Source organism: Rana temporaria, chromosome 10 (genome assembly GCF_905171775.1).
Source record: "Rana temporaria chromosome 10, aRanTem1.1, whole genome shotgun sequence".
Taxonomy (NCBI): Eukaryota; Metazoa; Chordata; class Amphibia; order Anura; family Ranidae; genus Rana; species Rana temporaria.
Window position 1 is genome coordinate 151,938,316 of NC_053498.1, and position 25,521 is coordinate 151,963,836.

General features: G+C 55.4%; 1 protein-coding gene across 1 annotated transcript; it reads left to right on the top strand.

Moving 5' to 3' along the window:
• Positions 1–692: 692 nt before the first annotated feature.
• Positions 693–25,521, top strand: LRRC47 (leucine rich repeat containing 47). Its single transcript, XM_040326561.1, has 7 exons — positions 693–1,299; positions 2,838–3,281; positions 6,723–6,839; positions 15,881–15,996; positions 21,701–21,803; positions 22,985–23,074; positions 24,983–25,521. Exons 1-7 carry the CDS (start codon positions 742–744, stop codon positions 25,208–25,210), a joined length of 1,656 nt encoding a protein of 551 aa, XP_040182495.1. The 5' UTR covers positions 693–741; the 3' UTR covers positions 25,211–25,521.

Genomic DNA, 25,521 nt, shown 5'->3' on the forward strand with positions numbered 1-25,521 from the left:
GCCCCCCCACCGTGACATACAGACTGCCCCCCCCACCGTGACATACAGACTGACCCCCCCCCCCCCCCACCATGACATACAGACTGCCCCCCCCACGTGACATACAGACTGACCCCCCCACGTGACATACAGACTGCCCCCCCCCCCACGTGACATACAGACTGACCCCCCCACGTGACATACAGACTGCCCCCCCCCGTGACATAGACTGCCCCCCCCCCCGTGACATAGACTGCCCCCCCCCCACCATGACATACAGACCTGTGAGGGGTTAATGACACTCAGCTGGATTATTGGTCGGCAGTCGCTCTGCGCTCGGTTTCGCGGTGCCCACCAGGGGTCGCTGTGAAGAAGAAACGCCGCACCTCTCTGGTGGGTCGTGTAACTGTAATCGGCGGGCTGTGGTTGGCCGAAGTGATGAGAGCGCCGGGCTGTGATTTGCTGACGTGATGAGAGCGGACGCTGTGATTGGCCGAAGTGATGAGAGCGGACGCTGTGATTGGCAGGTGACTTCGCATTCCGCTCCCCGTCACAGATTGTTCCGGAAGTGGCGTTCCTTCGCCGCCATCTTGCTACACCCCACACTCCTGCACAGTAATGAGACACCGGAATGACGCGAGCGGACGCTGTGATTGGCCGGAGTGACGCGAGCGGACGCTGTGATTGGCCGGAGTGACGACAGCGGACGCTGTGATTGGCCGGGTCGTGTTTCCGGGTGTGCACGTGTCTGTGTGTATTGTGATGGCGGAATGGCCGGAGGTGGATCGGGCGGAGAAGGAGCGGAGGAGGGAATTAATCCTCCAGGGGGTGGATGATCGGCTCCGCGAGAATGGCGGGCAGCTCCCCCCGGCTCTCTTCTCTCTCTCCCTCCTGAATTACCTCCAGGTGAGCGGCTGTGCGGAGCTCCGGGAGGTTCCGGGGGAGATCGGCCGCCTCACCCGCCTACAGAGCCTCGTCCTGTGCGGGAACCGTCTGCGGGGCCTCCCGGGGGGAGTGGCGGAGCTCCGGGGGCTGAAGGTGCTGGATGTGTCCGGGAATGAGTTGGAGAATCTCCCGGAGGAGCTGAGCCGTCTGTCCGATCTCTCCTCCCTCAATGTGTCCGGGAACCGGCTGGAGGAACTTCCGCGGGGGCTGGGCCAATGTACCCGCCTCTCCTCCCTCCACCTATCAGGGAACAGGCTGAAGACCCTCCCCCTAGGAATGCTGAGCTCACAGCTCCCCCTACTGGCCGAAATCATCGCCTCTGACAACCAGATCCGGGAACTGAGTCCCGACATCGCGCTGCTCACCGGCCTCAAGGTACCGACCAATGGGACGGAGGGGGATGGGATTGGGTTACCGGGAAGGGTGGGACGGTGTGACTGGTAGAACGGTGGGATGGGGGAATGGAATTGGGTGACCCGTACGACGGAGGGTGGGATTGGGTTACCGGGAAGGATGTGACCGGTAGGACGGGGTGATGAGACGGTAGGACCGGGTGGTGTGATTGGGTGACCGGTGGGAAGGAGGGATGGGATTGGGTTACCGGGAAGGATGGAACGGGGTGACCGGGGGGATGGGATTGGGTGACCTGTAGGACGGAGGGATTGGGTGGGACGGGGTGACGCGTAGGACGGGGGGTGGGATTGGGTTACCAGGAAGGATGTGACCGGTAGGACGGGGCGATGAGACGGTGGGATGTGATTGGATAAACCGTAGGACGGGGTGGTGGGATTGGGTGACCTGTAGGACGGAGGGATGGGATTTGGTTACCGGAAAGGATGAGACGGTGTGACCGGTATGACGGGGCGATGAGACGGTGGGATGTGATTGGGTAAACCGTAGGACGGGGTGGTGGGATTGGGTGACCAGTGGGAAGGAGGGATGGGATTGGGTTACCGGGAAGGATGGGACGGTGTGACCGATGGGATTGGGTGACCTGTAGGACGATGGGATTGGGTGACCGGAGGGATGGGATGCGGTGACCGGTAGGATGAGACGGTGGGACGTGGTGACCGGTGGATTGGGGTGCCCGGAGGGATGGGAAAGGGTGACCAGTAGGACGGGGGGTGGTATTGGGCGACCCATAGGACGGGAAGGATGGGACGGGGTGATCGATGGGATGGGGGTGACCTGTAGGACGGGGGGTGGGATTGGGTGATCCATAGGACAGGATGGGGTGATCGGAGGGATGGGACAGGGTGACCGATAGGATGACACAGGGTGACCAATGGGGTGACCCGTGGGACAGAGGGGAGGGGGCTGTAAAATGTAAGCTGATTGCAGGGGGGGGGGTAATATATCTGCTTCCTACTGATTTGCAGAACGAAATCTCCCATAGTTCCTTTCACTGCTCTTCCAGCCAATCTCCTGTGAAAGAACACATTTCTGGGCACCTTTTAGATGTGTATACTCCAGGGAGGGATCTGGTCACTGGTTGGTGAGACCTTCGCTATGCTGACCTCCTATGGGTTGCTTGATTGCATAGTTAGTCTGGTTTTAGAAAGACACAAGTCCATCTAGTTCAACCAATCAGAACGGCTCCTGGAATAGGAATCCAACAACTGAGATCCGATCTGCAGCATCCAGAGGCCAGCAGGGAGGAATATGTTCATCTAAAGGGATGCTGGGAATATGTTCTGTCACTGGGGCTCATTACTTCCACTCTCTGCCTCCAGTGACTGTAGAGAGATATATTGAGGGAGCAGAATAAATTGTAGCCAGTGGATGCCGGTGGAGATATAAAGAAAATGAGAATTGGAACTTGAATATTTATTGTTACATTTTATTGTCTCCGGCGTTCTCTGGGTGTGTCCGTTTTGCTGTCCCGTATTTACAGTCTCTCTTCCCCTCTGCAGACTCTGGACCTCTCCAACAACGAGCTCACCGAAATCCCCTTCGAACTCGCCGACTGCGCCAAGCTGAAGGAAATCAACTTCAAGGGCAACAAAATGAAAGACAAGAGATTGGAGAAGATGGTGAACGGCTGCCAGACCAAGTCCATCCTGGAGTACCTGCGGGTGGGGGGCCGGGGTGGGGGGAAGGGCAAGGCGGAGGTGAAGGAGGACCCCAAGGACCGGAGGAAGAAGAAGCAGAGACAGAAGGACGGCGGAGGGGAGGACGAGGTGGAAGACGTCAGTAAGATGATGCTGAGAGTTCTGCACATTGCGGAGAACCCGCTTCCCCTCGCCGTCAGCGTCACGCCCACCATCAAAGATGTCCGACCGTACGTCGTGTGCTGTGTGGTGAAGGGGATGAATCTGAGGCCCGGCAACGCCCTGAAACGCTTCCTGGCCGCTCAGGTAGGAATATCGCAGAATGTTATTTGTCAGAAGGGCAAGAAGGATGGGACGGGGCGTCCGGTAGGAGGGAGGGGACTGTTGGGCGACCGGAGGGAGGGAGGGAACAGGGCGACCGGTAGGACGGCAAGAGGGAGGGGACGGGGCGAGCGGTAGGAGGGAGGGGACTGTTGGGCGACCGGAGGGAGGGAGGGAACAGGGCGACCGGACGGAGGGAGGGGACGGGGCGACCGGTGAGAGGGAGGGAGGGAACAGGGCGACCGGTGAGAGGGAGGGAGGGGACCCCGCTCAGGTAGGAATATCGCAGAATGTTATTTGTCAGAAGGGCAAGAAGGATGGGACAGGGGGACTGGTAGGACGGAGGGAGGGGACGGGGCGAGCGATAGGACGGAGGGAGGGAACTGTTGGGAGACTGGTAGGAGGGATGGAGGGGACGGGGCGACCGGTAGGAGGGATGGAGGGGACGGGGCGACCGATAGGAGGGATGGAGGGGACGGGGCGACCGGTAGGAGGGATGGAGGGGACGGGGCGACCGGTAGGAGGGATGGAGGGGACGGGGCGACCGGTAGGAGGGATGGAGGGGACGGGGCGACCGGTAGGAGGGATGGAGGGGATGGGGCGACCGGTAGGAGGGATGGAGGGGACGGGGCGACCGGTAGGAGGGATGGAGGGGACGGGGCGACCGATAGGAGGGATGGAGGGGACGGGGCGACCGGTAGGAGGGATGGAGGGGACGGGGCGACCGGTAGGAGGGATGGAGGGGACGGGGCGACCGGTAGGAGGGATGGAGGGGACGGGGCGACCGGTAGGAGGGATGGAGGGGATGGGGCGACCGGTAGGAGGGATGGAGGGGACGGGGCGACCGGTAGGAGGGAGGGGACGGGACGGGGCGTCTGGTAGGACGGAGGGAGGGGACGGGACGGGGCGTCTGGTAGGACGGAGGGAGGGGACGGGGCGACCGGAGGGAGGGGATGGGGCGACCGGTAGGACGGAGGGGACTGCAATGTATACGGCTCTGGATGTGTCCTCTTAACTTCTTATGGGGGACGGACCTACCTGCACTCCTCCTAGCCAGGTGTCTTCAACTGGAGGGAGGTGATAGGGGGGGGGGTCTGTATTTGGGTTCTCCCTGATCATCCCACTGCACCCCTCCTGGCTGGGGGTCTCCTGTAACTGGAGGGGGGGGGGTTTATCTGTATTCCTCAGTTGAAAGGGGTACACATCTGATCACCCCCCATGTACTCCTAGCTGGTGGTCTGTTACTGTTGGGGTGGGGGGGGGGGGGGCGCGCGCAATGCGGGGGTCTGTATTCTCTGATTTTGGTGCATCCCTAATTACAATTCATTAAAGTGTATTTTTTGTGTATAACCCTAAAAAAAAAAATATATATATATATAATGTTTGGGGGTTTCTAATGCCTTGTTTCCACTGCACGGATCGGTTCGGGTCAGAAAGAATGGAGCGGTTAGAATGGGACCGGTCTATTCTGCAGAGCATTTCCACTGCAAATCGGACCAATCCGGGACCATGCAAGGTTTAGAAAAAAAGCCTAGCACATCCACCAATCAGTGAGATGTATTTGTAGGTCCGCCCTAATGGAACCGTTCCATTCTCTATGGCCCCACATCTGAAGCAGGACCCAGAATGGTCCGGTACGGTTCGCTTTTATGGCACGCTTTCATAATGGAAACACCCAAAAAAGCGAACCGAACCGATCCGCTCAGTGGAAACGAGGCATAAGTGATTTTCTAGAAAAAAATACGGATTTTTTACTTCTAAACAAAAATTGCCAAAAAAAGGCGGGTACTTTATATGGGACGGGTGTTGTGTTCTTTATATGGCATGGGTGTTGTGTTCTTTATATGGGACGGGTGTTGTGTTCTTTATGTGGGACGGGTGTTGTGTTCTTTATGTGGGACGGGTGTTGTGTACTTTATGTGGGACGGGTGTTGTGTTCTTTATGTGGGACGGGTGTTGTGTACTTTATATGGGACGGGTGTTGTGTACTTTATATGGGACGGGTGTTGTGTTCTTTATATGGGACGGGTGTTGTGTTCTTTATATGGGACGGGTGTTGTGTTCTTTATATGGGACGGGTGTTGTGTTCTTTATGTGGGACGGGTGTTGTGTTCTTTATGTGGGACGGGTGTTGTGTTCTTTATGTGGGACGGGTGTTGTGTTCTTTATATGGGACGGGTGTTGTGTACTTTATGTGGGACGGGTGTTGTGTACTTTATATGGGACGGGTGTTGGGTTCTTTATATGGGACGGGTGTTGTGTACTTTATATGGGACGGGTGTTGTGTTCTTTATATGGGACGGGTGTTGTGTTCTTTATATGGGACGGGTGTTGTGTTCTTTATGTGGGACGGGTGTTGTGTTCTTTATGTGGGACGGGTGTTGTGTTCTTTATGTGGGACGGGTGTTGTGTTCTTTATGTGGGTCGGGTGTTGTGTTCTTTATGTGGGACGGGTGTTGTGTACTTTATGTGGGACGGGTGTTGTGTACTTTATATGGGACGGGTGTTGTGTTCTTTATATGGGACGGGTGTTGTGTTCTTTATATGGGACGGGTGTTGTGTTCTTTATATGGGACGGGTGTTGTGTTCTTTATATGGGACGGGTGTTGTGTTCTTTATATGGGACGGGTGTTGTGTTCTTTATATGGGACGGGTGTTGTGTTCTTTATATGGGACGGGTGTTGTGTTCTTTATATGGGACGGGTGTTGTGTTCTTTATATGGGACGGGTGTTGTGTTCTTTATATGGGACGGGTGTTGTGTTCTTTATATGGGACGGGTGTTGTGTTCTTTATATGGGACGGGTGTTGTGTTCTTTATATGGGACGGGTGTTGTGTACTTTATATGGGACGGGTGTTGTGTACTTTATATGGGACGGGTGTTGTGTACTTTATATGGGACGGGTGTTGTGTTCTTTATATGGGACGGGTGTTGTGTTCTTTATATGGGACGGGTGTTGTGTTCTTTATATGGGACGGGTGTTGTGTTCTTTATATGGGACGGGTGTTGTGTTCTTTATATGGGACGGGTGTTGTGTTCTTTATATGGGACGGGTGTTGTGTTCTTTATATGGGACGGGTGTTGTGTACTTTATGTGGGACGGGTGTTGTGTACTTTATGTGGGACGGGTGTTGTGTTCTTTATGTGGGACGGGTGTTGGGTTCTTTATATGGGACGGGTGTTGTGTACTTTATATGGGACGGGTGTTGTGTACTTTATATGGGACGGGTGTTGTGTACTTTATATGGGACGGGTGTTGGGTTCTTTATATGGGACGGGTGTTGTGTTCTTTATATGGGACGGGTGTTGTGTTCTTTATAGTGGTTGTAAAGGGCATTCTATGTATGAAGGTAAAAAGGGGGCGGGGTCTCTTCTGTCTTCTGTTATTTTTGGTTACATTGTTACAATGATGATTTCCTTTTTCAGACCAAACTTCATGATGAGATTTGTGAGAAGAGGACGCTCGCCACCATTGCCACCCATGACCTGCAGCTGGTGAAGGGGCCCCTTCTGTACGATGCCAGACCCCCCAAGGACTTCAAGGTGAGCCGTGACTGTATTACACTCTGCAGAGAGGTCGGGGGTCTGCCGGGGTTTTGGTGTAAATCGGAAAAGGACGTTAACCACTTGCTGACCAACCGCCGTTATACTGTGGCTGGTTGGCATGGCTGTACGTCGGTCAATTTAACAGCGATTGGGGGGTGGGGGGGGAGCTGAAAGCCACTGACATCGCAGAGCCGGTCCAGACTCGGGTAAGATTGTGACAACAAGGTCTGGATCCGCTCACATGCCTGGACCGGCACCCAGCTCAACCTCTCAGAAACCCTCTTTATAACATATGGGGGAGGTGTTCTGTAGTTGGCAGAGAAAACTACAAACCTTGTCTGTCTGTTGTGAATTTTTATTTTGTAGCAATGCAGTAACAATATTCACCAGCAGAGGGCGGCCTCCTCGCATTTATGTGCACAGCGGAAAGGTAACAGACAGTACGAGTACAGAGGGGGGCCGGGATTTCACACTTCCGAATCATTCGCTTATTCCGGCTCTCGCCCTCCAATCACTGCTGTCATCGTCGGAATCCTTCTGTATGTACATAGACGTCTTTCCTCCCCGTGGCTCTCACTGATCCCTGCCTGCCCGGCACTCATGGCGGGACAAGAGGGAGGTGGAGTGTAATCCCTGTCTGTGCCCGGGTGCACTGGCACCAACCAATGATCTCCCTGTAAGTGAGAGTTGTTGGAGATGTATACATGGGGGGTGGAGATGATGGCAGGGGATGTGTGCAGAAGCAGGGGGACGAGAGTTGGGGGAAATGTGGTGCTTGTGATTATGGTGGTTGGGGGGTGCTGGTTGCCATTGGGTGGGTTGTTGTGGTGGTGGTTGGTTGGTTGTTGTGGTGGTGGTTGGTTGGTTGTTGTGGTGGTGGTTGGGTGGTTGGTTGGTTGTTGTGGTTGTGGTGGTGGTTGGGTGGTTGGTTGGTTGTTGTGGTGGTGGTGGTGGTGGTTGGTTGGTTGTGGTGGTTGGTTGTGGTGGTGGTTGGTTGGTTGTGGTGGTTGGTTGTTGTGGTGGTGGTTGGTTGTTGTGGTTGGTTTTGGTTGTGTTGGTGGAGGGAACAAATGCTGGTTGGGTGGAAGGGTAGTTGGGGTGGATGGTGGTTGGGTGGGAGGTTTGTTGGGGTGGATGGTGGTTGGGTGGGAGGTTTGTTGGGGTGGGTGGTGGTTGGGTGGGAGGTTTGTTGGGGTGGGTGGTGGTTGGGTGGGAGGGTTGTTGGGGTGGGAGGGTTGTTGGGGTGGCTGTTTTTTGTTGTGATTGTGGTTGTGTTTCTGATTGTGGTTGTGTTGCTGATTGTGGTTGTGTTGCTGATTGTGGTTGTGTTGCTGATTGTGGTTGTGTTGCTGATTGTGGTTGTGTTGCTGATTGTGGTTGTGTTGCTGATTGTGTTGGTTGGGTGGGAGGGTTGTGGTGGTGGTTGGTTTTTGTTGTGGTTGTGTTGGTGGAGGGAACAAATGCTGGTTGGGTGGGAGGGTTGTTGGGGTGGGTGGTGGTTGGATGGGAGGGTTGTTGTGGTTGGTTTTTGTTGTGATTGTGGTTGTGTTGGTCATTGTGATTGTGGTGGTGGAGGGTTGTTGTGGTGGTTGGGTGGGAGGGTTGTTGGGGTGGGTGGTGGTTGGATGGGAGGGTTGTTGTGGTTGGTTTTTGTTGTGATTGTGGTTGTGTTGGTGATTGTGGTTGTGTTGGTCATTGTGATTGTGGTGGTGGAGGGTTGTTGTGGTGGTTGGGTGGGAGGGTTGTTGGGGGAGGGTTGTTGTGGGTGGTGGTTGGTTGTTGTGGGTGGTGGTTGGTTGTGTTGCTGGTGGTTGGGTGGGAGGGTTGTGGTGGTTGGTTGTGTTGCTGGTGGGAGGGTGGTTGTTGTGGTGGTTGGGTGGGAGGGTTGTTGTGGTCGTTGGTTGGGAGGGTTGTTGTTGTGGTGGTTGGTTGTGTTGCTGGTGGTTGGGTGGGAGGGTTGTTGTGGTGGTTGGTTGTGTTGCTGGTGGGAGGGTGGTTGTTGTGGTCGTTGGTTGGGAGGGTTGTTGTTGTTGTGGTGGTGGTTGGTTGTGTTGCTGGTGGTTGGGTGGGAGGGTTGTTGTTGTTGTTGTGGTGGTGGTTGGTTGTGGTTGTGTTGCTGGTGGTTGGTTGGGAGGGTTGTTGTTGTGGTGGTTGGTTGTGTTGCTGGTGGTTGGGTGGGAGGGTTGTTGGGTGGGAGGGTTGTTGGGGAGGGTTGTTGTTGTGGGTGGTGGTTGGTTGTGCTGATGGTTGGGTGGGAAGGTTGTTGTTGTGGTGGTTGGTTGTGTTGCTGGTGGTTGGGTGGGAGGGTTGTTGTGGTGGTTGGTTGTGTTGCTGGTGGGAGGGTGGTTGTTGTGGTCGTTGGTTGGGAGGGTTGTTGTTGTTGTGGTGGTTGGTTGTGTTGCTGGTGGTTGGGTGGGAGGGTTGTTGTTGTTGTGGTGGTGGTTGGTTGTGGTTGTGTTGCTGGTGGTTGGTTGGGAGGGTTGTTGTTGTGGTGGTTGGTTGTGTTGCTGGTGGTTGGGTGGGAGGGTTGTTGGGGAGGGTTGTTGTTGTGGGTGGTGGTTGGTTGTGGTTGTGTTGCTGGTGGTTGGTTGGGAGGGTTGTTGGGGAGGGTTGTTGTTGTGGGTGGTGGTTGGTTGTGCTGCTGATGGTTGGGTGGGAGGGTGGTTGTTGTGGTGGTTGGGTGGGAGGGTTGTTGTGGTCGTTGGTTGGGAGGGTTGTTGTTGTGGTGGTTGGTTGTGTTGCTGGTGGTTGGGTGGGAGGGTTGTGGTGGTTGGTTGTGTTGCTGGTGGGAGGGTTGTTGTTGTGGTGGTGGTGGGTGGTGGTTGGTTGTGGTTGTGCTGCTGATGGTTGGGTGGGAAGGTTGTTGTTGGTTGGGAGGGTTGTTGTTGTTGTGGTGGTGGTTGGTTGTGTTGCTGGTGGTTGGGTGGGAGGGTTGTTGTTGTTGTTGTGGTGGTGGTTGGTTGTGGTTGTGTTGCTGGTGGTTGGTTGGGAGGGTTGTTGTTGTGGTGGTTGGTTGTGTTGCTGGTGGTTGGGTGGGAGGGTTGTTGGGGAGGGTTGTTGTTGTGGGTGGTGGTTGGTTGTGGTTGTGTTGCTGGTGGTTGGTTGGGAGGGTTGTTGGGGAGGGTTGTTGTTGTGGGTGGTGGTTGGTTTTGCTGCTGATGGTTGGGTGGGAGGGTGGTTGTTGTGGTGGTTGGGTGGGAGGGTTGTTGTGGTCGTTGGTTGGGAGGGTTGTTGTTGTGGTGGTTGGTTGTGTTGCTGGTGGGAGGGTTGTTGTTGTGGTGGTGGTGGGTGGTGGTTGGTTGTGGTTGTGCTGCTGATGGTTGGGTGGGAAGGTTGTTGTTGGTTGGGAGGGTTGTTGTTGTTGTGGTGGTGGTTGGTTGTGTTGCTGGTGGTTGGGTGGGAGGGTTGTTGTTGTTGTTGTGGTGGTGGTTGGTTGTGGTTGTGTTGCTGGTGGTTGGTTGGGAGGGTTGTTGTTGTGGTGGTTGGTTGTGTTGCTGGTGGTTGGGTGGGAGGGTTGTTGGGGAGGGTTGTTGTTGTGGGTGGTGGTTGGTTGTGGTTGTGTTGCTGGTGGTTGGGTGGGAGGGTTGTTGGGGAGGGTTGTTGTTGTGGGTGGTGGTTGGTTTTGCTGCTGATGGTTGGGTGGGAGGGTGGTTGTTGTGGTGGTTGGGTGGGAGGGTTGTTGTGGTCGTTGGTTGGGAGGGTTGTTGTTGTGGTGGTTGGTTGTGTTGCTGGTGGGAGGGTTGTTGTTGTGGTGGTGGTGGGTGGTGGTTGGTTGTGGTTGTGCTGCTGATGGTTGGGTGGGAAGGTTGTTGTTGGTTGGGAGGGTTGTCAGGTTGTTGTGGTTGGTGGGGGGGGGGGGGGGGGGAATCTTTCTGTACAATTAAGATAAAAGGAATTGTGACTTGTCTATCAGTCCCATATCTTGGATTTGGATTCCGGACTCGGGTCACCCTCCTCTCTGTTTTCTACTAAACCAAGGACCTGTGGGGGGGAGGGGACACCCGGGGGGGGGGGAGGGGACACCCGGGGGATGTGCCCAGCAAAGCATTTATCAATGTCCACCCACCTGAAGGTGTGATCCTATACCCGTGGGGAAGACCCAGCCCTGTCCTCCCAGGTACGGAGTGTACAGGTAGGTCCTCCTATTGATGGGGGAGGAGCTCCTCGTGTGGTGATCTTTGCTCAGCCTCTCCTATAGGACGATGTACCGCAATCTCACACCAGATGCAATTACAGATTCTCTTATCTGTGGGGTGGGGGAGGGGAGATCAGTTTTCTCCGCCTGTCAGTCACCGAGCTCCTGGATATGAAGAAGTCGGCGTCGCCTTCTCCTCCCCGAATTGTCTCCGGAGAATGTGTTGTAGGTACAGCGGGGGATGGGCCCAGCCTCTACTATGGAGGTGTCATAATAATTGTCAGATTATTTTTCTGCCCTGCTTTGTATTCTCACAATGGCTCGTCTGCTTTCCTGCCTCTCTACAATGAGGAGCGCGGTGTACACAGAGCTCCGCCCACCGGGCACGGCGCCAAGATGTTTAGTCCTCACTGGAAATCCTCGCTTGTATTTAGGTTCTGGTCAGAGAGGCTGTGTGATCCTCAGGCCGGTGCTGCTAATACTCAACAGGGATCAGCCAGAGCTCAGGGACCCTCTAGTTGTACCTTCTGGGACGACAGCCATGCAGACCAATTTGCGCTGGGTGTGGCGTCTCCTCTCCCCCTCCCCCACCCCCCTGTTATTGGGATGTCCTCGGAGCACTGGGTGTGGCGTCTCCAATCCCCCCCCCCCTGGTATTGGGGCGTCCTCGAAGCGCTGGGTGTGACGTCTCCTCCCCCCCCCCCCCGGTATTGGGGTGTCCTCGGAGCGCTGGGTGTGGCGTCTCCTCTCCCCCTCCCCCACCCCCCTGTTATTGGGATGTCCTCGGAGCGCTGGGTGTGGCGTCTCCAATCCCCCCCCCCCCGGTATTGGGGTGTCTTTGGAGCACTGGGTGTGGCGTCTCCAATCCCCCCCCCCCCCCAGTATTGGGGTGTCTTTGGAGCACTGGGTGTGGCATCTCCTCTCCCCCCCCCCCCTGGTATTGGGGCGTCCTCGAAGCGCTGGGTGTGACGTCTCCTCCCCCCCCCCCCGGTATTGGGGTGTCCTCGGAGCGCTGGGTGTGGCGTCTCCTCTCCCCCTCCCCCACCCCCCTGTTATTGGGATGTCCTCGGAGCGCTGGGTGTGGCGTCTCCAATCCCCCCCCCCCGGTATTGGGGTGTCTTTGGAGCACTGGGTGTGGCGTCTCCAATCCCCCCCCCCCCCCCGGTATTGGGGTGTCTTTGGAGCACTGGGTGTGGCGTCTCCAATCCCCCCCCACCCCCCTGTTATTGGGATGTCCTCGGAGCGCTGGGTGTGGCGTCTCCAATCCCCCCCCCCCCGGTATTGGGGTGTCTTTGGAGCACTGGGTGTGGCGTCTCCAATCCCCCCCCCCCCGGTATTGGGGTGTCTTTGGAGCACTGGGTGTGGCGTCTCCAATCCCCCCCCCCCCGGTATTGGGGTGTCTTTGGAGCACTGGGTGTGGCGTCTCCAATCCCCCCCCCCCCCCGGTATTGGGGTGTCTTTGGAGCACTGGGTGTGGCGTCTCCAATCCCCCCCCCCCCCGGTATTGGGGTGTCTTTGGAGCACTGGGTGTGGCGTCTCCAATCCCCCCCCCCCCCCCGGTATTGGGGTGTCTTTGGAGCACTGGGTGTGGCATCTCCTCTCTCCCCCCCCCCCCCTGGTATTGGGGCGTCCTCGAAGCGCTGGGTGTGACGTCTCCTCCCCCTCCCCCCGGTATTGGGGTGTCCTCGGAGCGCTGGGTGTGGCGTCTCCTCTCCCCCTCCCCCACCCCCCTGTTATTGGGTTGTCCTCGGAGCACTGGGTGTGACGTTTCCTCCCCCCCGGTATTGGGGTGTCCTCGGAGGGCTGGGTGTGACGTCTCCTCTCCCCCCGGTATTGGGGTGTCCTCGGAGCTCTGGGTGTGACGTCTCCTCTACCCCCCCCGGTATTGGGGTGTCCTCGGAGCGCTGGGTGTGACGTCTCCCACCCTCCCTCCCCCCCCTCCTGGTATTGGGGTGTCCTCGGAGCTCTGGGTGTGACGTCTCCTCTCCCCCGGTATTGGGGTGTTCTCGGAGCGCTGGGTGTGACGTCCCCCTCCCCCCGGTATTGGGGTGTTCTCGGAGCGCTGGGTGTGACGTCCCCCCCCCCCCCCCCGGTATTGGGGTGCCCTCGGAGCGCTGGGTGTGACGTCCCCCGGTATTGGGGTGCCCTCGGAGCGCTGGGTGTGACGTCTCCTCTCCCCCCGGTATTGGGGTGTCCTCGGAGCGCTGGGTCTGACGTCTCCTCTCTCTCCCCGGTATTGGGGTGCCCTCGGAGCGCTGGGTGTGACGTCCCCCCCCCCCCCCCCCCGGTATTGGGGTGCCCTCGGAGCGCTGGGTGTGACGTCTCCTCTCCCCCCGGTATTGGGGTGTCCTCGGAGCGCTGGGTGTGACGTCCCCCCCCCCCCCCCGGTATTGGGGTGTCCTCGGAGCGCTGGGTGTGACGTCTCCTCTTCCCCCCCGGTATTGGGGTGTCCTCGGAGCGCTGGGTGTGACGTCTCCTCTTCCCCCCCGGTATTGGGGTGTCCTCGGAGCGCTGGGTGTGACGTTCCCCGGTATTGGGGTGCCCTCGGAGCGCTGGGTGTGACGTCTCCTCTCCCCCCGGTATTGGGGTGTCCTCGGAGCGCTGGGTCTGACGTCTCCTCTCTCTCCCCGGTATTGGGGTGCCCTCGGAGCGCTGGGTGTGACGTCCCCCCCCCGGTATTGGGGTGCCCTCGGAGCGCTGGGTGTGACGTCTCCTCTCCCCCCGGTATTGGGGTGTCCTCGGAGCGCTGGGTGTGACGTCCCCCCCCCCCCCGGTATTGGGGTGCCCTCGGAGCGCTGGGTGTGACGTCCCCCCCCCCCCCCGGTATTGGGGTGTCCTCGGAGCGCTGGGTGTGGCGTCTGCCCCCTCCCCCCGGTATTGGGGTGTCCTCGGAGCTCTGGGTGTGGCGTCCGCCTTCAGCACACAAGTCATGCAGAACCGGCAGTTCCCGGTGTTTGTACCTGATAACGGTGTCGGGATAATCCTCCATTGTCCGCCGATAATCCTCCACACCGCAGGTTAATATTTAACACGCCGAGTGAAAACACGACACACATCCGTCCGGCTTCTCCCCACCCCCGCACGCACGTACTCGGCTCTACCGCCAGCAGTAATGGGGAAAGGAATCCTAATCTGGCGGCCGGAGGGGGTGGCACACATGCCGCTATTCTTGTACCACAAAAGTATTTTGTGCGCCGCTGTGGCAAAACGTCCCATTCCATGGACCGTACCGCCAATCGTGATCCATTCCAGTGAATGCGGCTCCCGTGTGTGACGCAGAATTTGCACGATCGTTTCTCGGCCCTATGAAGGGAACAAATGCGGCATCTCCACAAACATCGGCAGAAGGGGAATTTATTTTATTTTTTTGGTGGTCGGTCACGGTAATGGCAAGAAATGGTAATTAATTTTAAAGTGGTTGTCAAAGCAGAATGTGCGTTCTATGCATGAAGGTAAACAAAAACTGTCTGCCCCTCCCCTCTTCACGCCCCCCTAATACTTACCTGAGCCCCTTCTCGATCCAGTGAGGTCCCCCTTTGGCCCTCCAGGGACTCGCACTCCTGATTGGATTTTGGGAGCCATTGGGTCCCCGCTGCTTTTACTCACAGCCAGTGAGCCAATCAGGAGGTGGTGGGAAGAAAGAGGATCACCGCTCCAGGTGGGTCACTCTATGGAATTAGACTGACTCAGGATACCGTGGGTGCTGGCAATGCACTGACCATGCATAAGATACGAAGAAAGGAAATGGACACGCCTTGTGGATTGTCCACTTGCCACAGCTAGCTTAGTGCGAAACGCGTCGGCTGTTCCCCTGTTCCTTTGCTGTGACCTTGTGAAGTGATGTACTTGCTGTTCGTTTGAATAAAAGACAAACCTTTTGGTTATTGCAGTGCGGCTATCCATTTCCTTTCTTCGTATCTCATGCATGGAGGTGGAGGGGATGGGGCTCCATGTGTGAATGGAGACACAGAGCTGCAGCTCGGGAGTGCGTCTGCTTGGGTGCCGCCATTGCAAGCTGCTTACTGGCAGAATAGGAGGGGCCAGGGGCGCTGGCGTCGGACCTGTGAAGAGGATTCGGGCTGCTCTGTGCAAAATCATTACACAGAGCCGGTAAGTATAACAGTATCACTTTAACCCCTTCATGCCCTAAGGGGGTAAAACAAATCTAAATGCCTAAGCAAGATTTCGCAACTTTGACCTGTGTTGGTAATACCGTGCATTTCATCGCTACAACTACTCCGTGCGTCCGGGTGGATTATACCGGACAAATTCGGATTTCATTTGGTGGTAATTGTACAATTGTATCTCTTTACTCCTTCCTAGAGGAAACATTGAAAAAAAGAAAAAATGTGAAGATAAAATCTCGGGGTCCGGGTTGTAGGTCAGGATCACGGCTAGACTCGACGGTCATGCTCGGTACATGTATGTTGTGCTGTGATTGGTTCAGGATGAATTTCTGCTGCGGCTCCTAATTTGTAAAGTGAGAATGTACGCGCCGTAAGAAGTAACTCGGGTTTAATCATCTTCCACATCTGTGTATTGTGGGCGGGGCCCAATCTTTTTATACACAAACAAGAGTATCCGTCACTACTGTGGTCATTCTAAAAGGAACATCCTAATTGGCTGAAATACAGGAAGACTGCAGGAGCTTGATGGTTAAATCTTGGTTGTCGCTTTCTCTATCTCTTCCTCATTCCTTCAGTGCGTGGGCAGCAGGGGGTGGACGCCATTGCGAGTTCCAAAGCTGTATTCTATATAATAAGTAAGGAATTGCATAGAAACTTGTATAGACATAAGAAAATAGGCATTTTTATGATGATCACAGCCCTCCCCTCCCCCCTCACCCCCGGTGTGATCTGAGCTTTTCATATACACTGATGCCGGGATTCTTCTTGTTTTGTAGATCGTTCCGCTGAATCGGAAGGAAATAGACGCCAAGGAGTTGGTGCGCCAGCTGAAGTTCGAGGCGGAAGAACAGAGGAAGCAGAAGAGGCGCCAAAACGTCTCCGGACTGCACAGGTCAGTATTCCAAAATGAGTCCTGCTGGGGCGCTGTAAAGTGTACCTGTCATATTGTATGGGGGGGGGAGGGCTGTAAAGTGTACCTGTCATATTGTATGGGGGGAGGGGGGGGGCTGTAAAGTGTACCTGTCATATTGTATGGGGGGGGGGGGGGGGGGGGCTGTAAAGTGTACCTGTCATATTGTATGGGGGGAGGGGGGGGGGGCTGTAAAGTGTACCTGTCATATTGTATGGGGGGAGGGGGGGGCTGTAAAGTGTACCTGTCATATTGTATGGGGGGAGGGGGGGGGCTGTAAAGTGCAGATATACATTGGAGTGAAAAGGTAGAGATAGGAAAATTGCGGGGAATGGCGTGTGATGATCATACATGGGGAGGTGATGCGGGGAATGGCGTGTGATGATCATACATGGAAAGGCGAGGCGGGGAATGGCGTGTGATGATCATACATGGGGAGGTGATGCGGGGAATGGCGTGTGATGATCATACATGGGGAGGTGATGCGGGGAATGGCGTGTGATGATCATACATGGAAAGGCGAGGCGGGGAATGGCGTGTGATGATCATACATGGGGAGGTGATGCGGGGAATGGCGTGTGATGATCATACATGGGGAGGTGATGCGGGGAATGGCGTGTGATGATCATACATGGGGAGGCGATGCGGGGAATGGCGTGTGATGATCATACATGGGGAGGTGATGCGGGGAATGGCGTGTGAACATCATACATGGGGAGGTGATGCGGGGAATGGCGTGTGATGATCATACATGGGGAGGTGATGCGGGGAATGGCGTGTGATGATCATACATGGGGAGGTGATGCTGGGAATGGCGTGTGATGATCATACATGGGGAGGCGATGCGAGGAATGGCGTGTGATGATCATACATGGGGAGGTGATGCGGGGAATGGCGTGTGATGATCATACATGGGGAGGCGATGCGGGGAATGGCGTGTGATGATCATACATGGGGAGGTGATGCGGGGAATGGCGTGTGATGATCATACATGGGGAGGTGATGCTGGGAATGGCGTGTGATGATCATACATGGGGAGGCGATGCGGGGAATGGCGTGTGATGATCATACATGGGGAGGTGATGCTGGGAATGGCGTGTGATGATCATACATGGGGAGGCGATGCGGGGAATGGCGTGTGATGATCATACATGGGGAGGTGATGCGGGGAATGGCGTGTGATGATCATACATGGAAAGGCGATGCGGGGAATGGCGTGTGATGATCATACATGGGGAGGTGATGCGGGGAATGGCGTGTGATGATCATACATGGGGAGGCGATGCGGGGAATGGCGTGTGATGATCATACATGGGGAGGTGATGCTGGGAATGGCGTGTGATGATCATACATGGGGAGGCGATGCGGGGAATGGCGTGCGATGATCATACATGGGGAGGCGATGCTGGGAATGGCGTGTGATGATCATACATGAGGAGGTGATGCGGGGAATGGCGTGTGATGATCATACATGGGGAGGTGATGCGGGGAATGGCGTGTGATCATACATGGGGAGGTGATGCGGGGAATGGCGTGTGATGATCATACATGGGGAGGTGATGCGGGGAATGGTGTGTGATGATCATACATGGGGAGGTGATGCGGGGAATGGCGTGTGATGATCATACATGGGGAGGCGATGCGGGGAATGGCGTGTGATGATCATACATGGGGAGGCGATGCGGGGAATGGCGTGTGATGATCATACATGGGGAGGCGATGCGGGGAATGGCGTGTGATGATCATACATGGGGAGGTGATGCGGGGAATGGCGTGTGATGATCATACATGGGGAGGTGATGTGGGGAATGGCGTGTGATGATCATACATGGGGAGGTGATGCGAGGAATGCTGTGTGATGATCATACATGGGGAGGTGATGCGGGGAATGGTGTGTGATGATCATACATGGGGAGGTGATGCGGGGAATGGCGTGTGATGATCATACATGGGGAGGCGATGCGGGGAATGGCGTGTGATGATCATACATGGGGAGGTGATGTGGGGAATGGCGTGTGATGATCATACATGGGGAGGTGATGCGGGGAATGGCGTGTGATGATCATACATGGGGAGGTGATGTGGGGAATGGCGTGTGATGATCATACATGGGGAGGTGATGCGAGGAATGCTGTGTGATGATCATACATGGGGAGGTGATGCGGGGAATGGTGTGTGATGATCATACATGGGGAGGTGATGCGGGGAATGGCGTGTGATGATCATACATGGGGAGGCGATGCGGGGAATGGCGTGTGATGATCATACATGGGGAGGTGATGCGGGGAATGGCGTGTGATGATCATACATGGGGAGGCGATGCGGGGAATGGCGTGTGATGATCATACATGGGGAGGTGATGCGGGGAATGGCGTGTGATGATCATACATGGGGAGGTGATGCGGGGAATGGCGTGTGATGATCATACATGGGGAGGTGATGCGGGGAATGGCGTGTGATGATCATACATGAGGAGGTGATGCGGGGAATGGCGTGTGATGATCATACATGGAAAGGCGAGGCGGGGAATGGCGTGTGATGATCATACATGGGGAGGCGATGCGGGGAATGGCGTGTGATGATCATACATGAGGAGGTGATGCGGGGAATGGCGTGTGATGATCATACATGAGGAGGTGATGCGGGGAATGGCGTGTGATGATCATACATGGAAAGGCGAGGCGGGGAATGGCGTGTGATCATACATGGGGAGGTGATGCGGGGAATGGCGTGTGATGATCATACATGGGGAGGCGATGCGGGGAATGGCGTGTGATGATCATACATGGGGAGGTGATGCGGGGAATGGCGTGTGATGATCATACATGGGGAGGCGAGGCGGGGAATGGCGTGTGATGATCATACATGGGGAGGTGATGCGGGGAATGGCGTGTGATGATCATACATGGAAAGGCGAGGCGGGGAATGGCGTGTGATGATCATACATGGGGAGGCGAGGCGGGGAATGGCGTGTGATGATCATACATGGGGAGGCGATGCGGGGAATGGCGTGTGATGATCATACATGGGGAGGTGATGCGGGGAATGGCGTGTGATGATCATACATGGGGAGGCGATGCGGGGAATGGCGTGTGATGATCATACCTGGGGAGGTGATGCGGGGAATGGCGTGTGATGATCATACCTGGGGAGGCGATGCGGGGAATGGCGTGTGATGATCATACATGGGGAGGTGATGTGGGGAATGGCGTGTGATGATCATACATGGGGGGGGAATGGCGTGTGATGATCATACATGGGGAGGTGATGCGGGGAATGGCGTGTGATGATCATACATGGGGAGGTGATGCGGGGAATGGCGTGTGATGATCATACATGGGGAGGTGATGCGGGGAATGACGTGTGATGATCATACATGGGGGGGAATGGCGTGTGACGATCATACATGGAGAGGCGGGGAATGGCGTGTGATGATCATACATGGGGAAGCGATGCGGGGAATGGCGTGTGATGATCATACATGGGGAGGTGATGCGGGGAATGGCGTGTGATGATCATACATGGGGAGGTGATGCGGGGAATGGCGTGTGATGATCATACATGGGGAGGCGATGCGGGGAATGGCGTGTGATGATCATACATGGGGAAGCGATGCGGGGAATGGCGTGTGACGATCATACATGGGGAGGGGATGTGGGGAATGGCGTGTGATGATGATCATACATGGGGAGGTGATGCGGGGAATGGCGTGTGATGATCATACATGGGGAGGCGATGCGGGGAATGGCGTGTGATGATCATACATGGGGAGGTGATGCGGGGAATGGCGTGTGATGATCATACATGGGGAGGCGATGCGGGGAATGGCGTGTGATGATCATACATGGGGAGGTGATGCGGGGAATGGCGTGTGATGATCATACATGGGGAGGTGATGCGGGGAATGGCGTGTGATGATCATACATGGGGAGGAATGGCGTGTGATGATCATACATGGGGGGGGAATGGCGTGTGATGATCATACATGGGGAGGTGATGCGGGGAATGGCGTGTGATGATCATACATGGGGGGGGGGGGGGGGAATGGGGTGTGACGATCATACATGGGGAGGGGATGCGGGGAATGGCGTGTGATGATCATACATGGGGAGGCGATGCGGGGAATGGCGTGTGATGATCATACATGGGGAGGAATGACGTGTGATGATCATACATGGGGGGGGGGGGAATGGCATGTGATGATCATACATGGGGAGGTGATGCGGGGAATGGCGTGTGATGATCATACATGGGGAGGGGAGGAATGGCGTGTGATGATCATACATGGGGAGGTGATGTGGGGAATGGCGTGTGATGATCATACATGGGGGGGGAATGGCGTGTGATGATCATACATGGGGAGGCGGGGAATGGCGTGTGATGATCATACATGGGGCGGGAATGGCGTGTGATGATCATACATGGGGTGGTGATGCAGGGAATGGCGTGTGATGATCATACATGGGGAGGTGATGCAGGGAATGGCGTGTGATGATCATACATGGGGAGGCGGGGAATGGCGTGTGATGATCATACATGGGGAGGCGGGGAATGGCGTGTGATGATCATACAAGGGGAGGTGATGCGGGGAATGGCGTGTGATGATCATACATGGGGGGGATGCGGGGAATGGCGTGTGATGATCATACATGGGGAGGGGATGCGGGGAATGGCGTGTGATGATCATACATGGGGAATGGCGTGTGATGATCATACATGGGGAGGCGATGGGGGGGGGGGGGGAATGGCGTGTGAATGGATGAGGTGTATACAGAGCCGGTTACATAATCCTCTTGTCTTCTGATGGAAGATTATAGGAGAACGGGGGAGGGGGAGGGATGTCCTCCGGTATTGTGTGCCGCCGCCTCTCCTCACACCCGTGTATTGTACATCCCGGATTACATAACATTTCTAATCCTTGTGCTGAGAGTACAGATCATTTACCCGACATCGGATCCTCCCCCACCCCCCCGCCATATATTGTTACCAGCAGATCACGTGCCGATCCTTTATTGATGTGCAGCCCGGACTCTGCTGACCTGTCTGGGTTGGGTGGACTCCGTTGTCTGAACACCCAAACCAGTTATCATTCATTCCCAGTCTGGTACCAGAAGGGGGCGCTATCATTCATTCCCAGTCTGGTACCAGAAGGGGGCGCTATTCATGTACAGTGCGCCTGACCCCAGTGTGCGCATAGCAAGCTGAGAAACTCCTTCACAGGGTCAGTCCATTGATTGAATGCAGCTCATGATTGATGAAGCCTGCAGAGCATCGCGCCCTCTCCCAGTGTGTCCTGGGTGCAATGTACAAGCTCTAGCCCCCCCCCCCCCCCCCAAAAAAAAATCCTCAGGTCTGTATGGAGGAGCGGTCCTGCTGTTGTGGGGCTGGAGGATGTTAGGGGGGGGACAAGGGATCCCCAGAGCACTCTTCATAGCAGACTGTGCATGTTGTATTTTCTGTTGAGCGATCCCGAAACATGATGGTGGGTGGAGCTACACACAGCCGCGCTAAATTAAAGCGATGGAATTATTGTCGGGTGGAGTTTGTTGGAGGAACATTGTGGGATAAATGCGTTCAGTAAGATGAAGGAAGCGATTTAGTGTGGTGATTATTGCTTCCTCCTCATTATTGATTATGGATCCATAACTGCCTTCAGTTTTGTAATCCCGAATATTCCAATTCACAGATATCTTCATTTGTTGGACCACAAAGAAAACTTCCCGTGTTTAGTGGATGGAGAAAATGCCGTCATCTCTTTCCCACCAATCACCAACAGTGACAAGACCAAGGTGAGTCCCCTGAACCAATAGGAGGAGAGAAGGTGTAGAAAGGGGTTTTTATAAAGACTTTTTTTTTTTTATCACATGCCGTAGTTTAGAGTCGGTCCCCCAACATGTCCAGTAGGGATGAGGTCAGGACTCTGTGCAGGACACTGGAGTTCCTCCACCAAACTGGTCACACCATGTCTTTATGGAGGGGGGGGGGGGGGGCACAGTTATGTCTTTATGGAGCTGGCTTTGTACACGGGGGGGGGGGGGGCACAGTCATATGTCTTTATGGAGCTGGCTTTGTACACGGGGGGGGGGGGCACAGTCATATGTCTTTATGGAGCTGGCTTTGTACACGGGGGGGCACAGTCATGTCTTTATGGAGCTGGCTGTGTACACGGGGGGGGGGGGGGGGGCACAGTCATGTCTTTATGGAGCTGGCTGTGTACACGGGGGGGGGGGCACAGTCATGTCTTTATGGAGCTGGCTTTGTACACGGGGGGGGGGGGGCACAGTCATGTCTTTATGGAGCTGGCTTTGTACACGGGGGGGCACAGTCATGTCTTTATGGAGCTGGCTTTGTACACGGGGGGGGGGGGCACAGTCATGTCTTTATGGAGCTGGCTTTGTACACGGGGGGGGGGGGGGCACAGTCATGTCTTTATGGAGCTGGCTTTGTACACGGGGGGGGCACAGTCATGTCTTTATGGAGCTGGCTTTGTACACGGGGGGGGGCACAGTCATGTCTTTATGGAGCTGTCTTTGTACACAGGGGGGCGCAGTTATGGAGGTTTTGGAATGGGACTGGGGAAGATGGTGAGGTTGGGGGGGCTTGGAGGTCATTATGGCAGTTTGGGGGGAAACTTTTCAAGCTGTGAGACCCTGCAGGAGATTGAGGAGGGCTGCCTGGGAGGCCAGGAGAGGGGAGGCTGCAGCCCCCGGTGGTTGAGATCCATTGGTCTGCAGTATATGATGGAGAATTGGCAAGACCCTTCATTGGGGACACCTGAACGCCATCATTGTAGGGGGGGGGGGTTCACATACTTTTGGCCATATAGTGTATAATAAGAATAAAGAACATGTATCGTTTCTACCCTCCCCCACATTGGTTGGATTTGGGTTTTATAGGAACACTGACCTCCTTTAGAAGACGGTGACCCCCCCCGGTGGGGGCTACAATGACGACTTGTCTTCTTCCACAGATCACCAAATCCACCCGCGCCCTCTTGCTGGAGGTGACCAGCGCCAGCAGTCTGCAGACCTGTAAAGATGTCATGGACGCTCTGATTGAGGTAAGGGCCCCTCGTCTCGGAGGGTTTGGGGCCACTTGGTAGATTGGGTTCTGTCCGTAGGGAAGATGTGGATCCTGCAAAGCGGAGACACGGCTCCATGCCTTCCCCTAGGGCAGTGATGGAGAACCTCGGCACCCCGGATGTTTTGGAACTACATTTCCCATGATGCTCAACTGCACTGCAGAGTGCCTGAGCATCATGGGAAATGTAGTTCCAAAACATCTGGGGTGCCGAGGTTCACCATCACTGCTCTAGTAAAGCACCCCCCCCCCCCCCCCCCCCCCCCCCCCCCCCCCCCCCCCCCCCCCCCCCCCCCCCCCCCCCCCCCCCCCCCCCCCCCACTGTGTACTGCCCACTTCTTGGGCACACAGTTAACACTTTTATCACCCCTGATGTTTAACCCCTTCTCTGTTAGTGTCGGTAATACAGTGACAGTGCAGATTTTGAGCGCTGTATTAGTGTCACTGGTTCCCACAAAGTGTCAGATTGTCCGCCGCAATATCCCAGTACTGCAATAAGTTACTCATTGCTGCCATTACGGGGAAAAAAAAATATCCCATAGTTTGTAGACTCAATAACTTTTGCGCAAACCAATCAACATATACTTATTGGTATTTATTTACCGTATATACTTGAGTATAAGCCGAGTTTTTCAGCACAGAGCTGCGGGCAGGGTTTTTTAGGCGAGGCTTTGGCAGGATCGCGGTGAGCTGAAGGCAGGATTTATTAGGCGAGGCTTCGGCCTAGTCCGCCGCGATCCTGGGAAAAGGCCGCGGACTAGGCCAAAGCCGGGGCCTCGCCTAAAAAACCTGCCCGCAGCTCGCCGCGATCCTGGGAAAAGGCCGCGGACTAGGCCAAAGCCGGGGCCTCGCCTAAAAAACCTGCCCGCAGCTCGCCGTGATCCTGGCAAAAGGCCGCAAGCGGTGTCCGGCCTCGCAGCCTTTTCCCAGGATCGCTTCAAGCAGGATTTTTTTAGGCAAGGCTTCGGCCTAGTCCGCCGCGATCCTGGCAAAAGTCTGTGGCTTCGGCCTAGTCCGCGGAGCGCCGACCTATGGGGGGGGGGGGGACGGACGAAAATAATGTATTTGATAAAAATTTGAATAGATTTGCCCTCGCAACTTGATTCAAGATTCAAATGGATTTTTTTCCCAGCCCCAGTAAGGGGGTGTTTGGTGTTGTTTGGTGTTGTTTGGTGGTGTTGTTTGGTGGTGTTGTTTGGTGGTGTTGTTTGGTGGTGGTGTTTGGTGGTGGTGTTTGGTGGTGGTGTTTGGTGGTGGTGGTGTTTGGTGGTGGTGGTGTTTGGTGGTGGTGTTTGGTGGTGGTGTTTGGTGGTGGTGTTTGGTGGTGGTGTTTGGTGGTGGTGTTTGGTGGTGGTGTTTGGTGTTGTTTGGTGTTGTTTGGTGGTTGTTGGTGTTTGGTGTTGGTGTTGGTGTTTGGTGTTGGTGTTGGTGTTTGGTGGTGGTGTTTGGTGGTGGTGTTTGGTGGTGGTGGTGTTTGGTGGTGGTGTTTGGTGGTGGTGGTGTTTGGTGTTGGTGTTTGGTGTTGGTGTTTGGTGTTGGTGTTTGGTGTTGGTGTTTGGTGTTTGGTGTTTGGTGGTGGTGTTTGGTGGTGGTGTTTGGTGGTGGTTGGTGGTGGTGGTGTTTGGTGTTGGTGTTTGGTGGTGGTGTTTGGTGGTGGTGGTGGTGTTTGGTGGTGGTGGTGGTGTTTGGTGGTGGTGGTGGTGGTGTTTGGTGGTGGTGGTGTTTGGTGGTGGTGGTGTTTGGTGGTGGTGGTGTTTGGTGTTGTTTGCGCTTTGTGTTCTGAGGATGTCGGGAATTTGTCTTGTAAAGTTTTTCTTTTAGTGTTACTTTGTATTTTTTGTATTTTATTATAATGATATCTTTGGTGCGTTTTTCTTCCTACACACAGAAAATGGCAGAACTCCATAAATTCACGATGGAGAACAAAGAGGAGGAAGTTGGATCGGATGCAGAACATCCGGAGGACTCGGCGCCTCAGAACCCGGACCCCCAGGAGCGCCCCCAGCTGGTGCTGGAACAAGTGCGCATCACCGACATGGAGGGCAACCTGAAGGTCCTGTACCCATCCAAGACCGACCTGAACCTCAGCGCCGCCGCCTTTGTGGTCGTTCGTTAGTATGAGATGTCTTCTCGTTTCCTCCAGCGACCAATCGCGTCCTTCGGTTGTCGCATGAGAATGACGATTGGGCGCGGAGGGGTCGCTGTGAGTGAAATGAGCGATTTCCGCCGAATTTCTCCGTCTTTTCCAGCGTTTTAGCATTTCTCGAGAACACAAGGAAACCTTATTTATTTTTTATTGTCCTTATTTCTTGTTTTATATGTTGGATGTTTTGTTGGCCTTTTCCTCGTGTTCAGATATATGAAATATCGCCGCCGCCGCCATTTTCTTATTGTGAAATCGGACAAAATAAACTGGCAGTTCAGAAA

Coding starts and splice junctions, on each gene's coding strand:
- LRRC47 (XM_040326561.1), top strand. CDS start 742: ATGGCGGAATGGCCGGAGGTGGATCGGGCGGAGAAGGAGCGGAGGAGG. Junction 3,282..6,722: donor AACGCTTCCTGGCCGCTCAG/GTAGGAATATCG, acceptor TTCCTTTTTCAG/ACCAAACTTCATGATGAGAT. Junction 15,997..21,700: donor AACGTCTCCGGACTGCACAG/GTCAGTATTCCA, acceptor TCCAATTCACAG/ATATCTTCATTTGTTGGACC.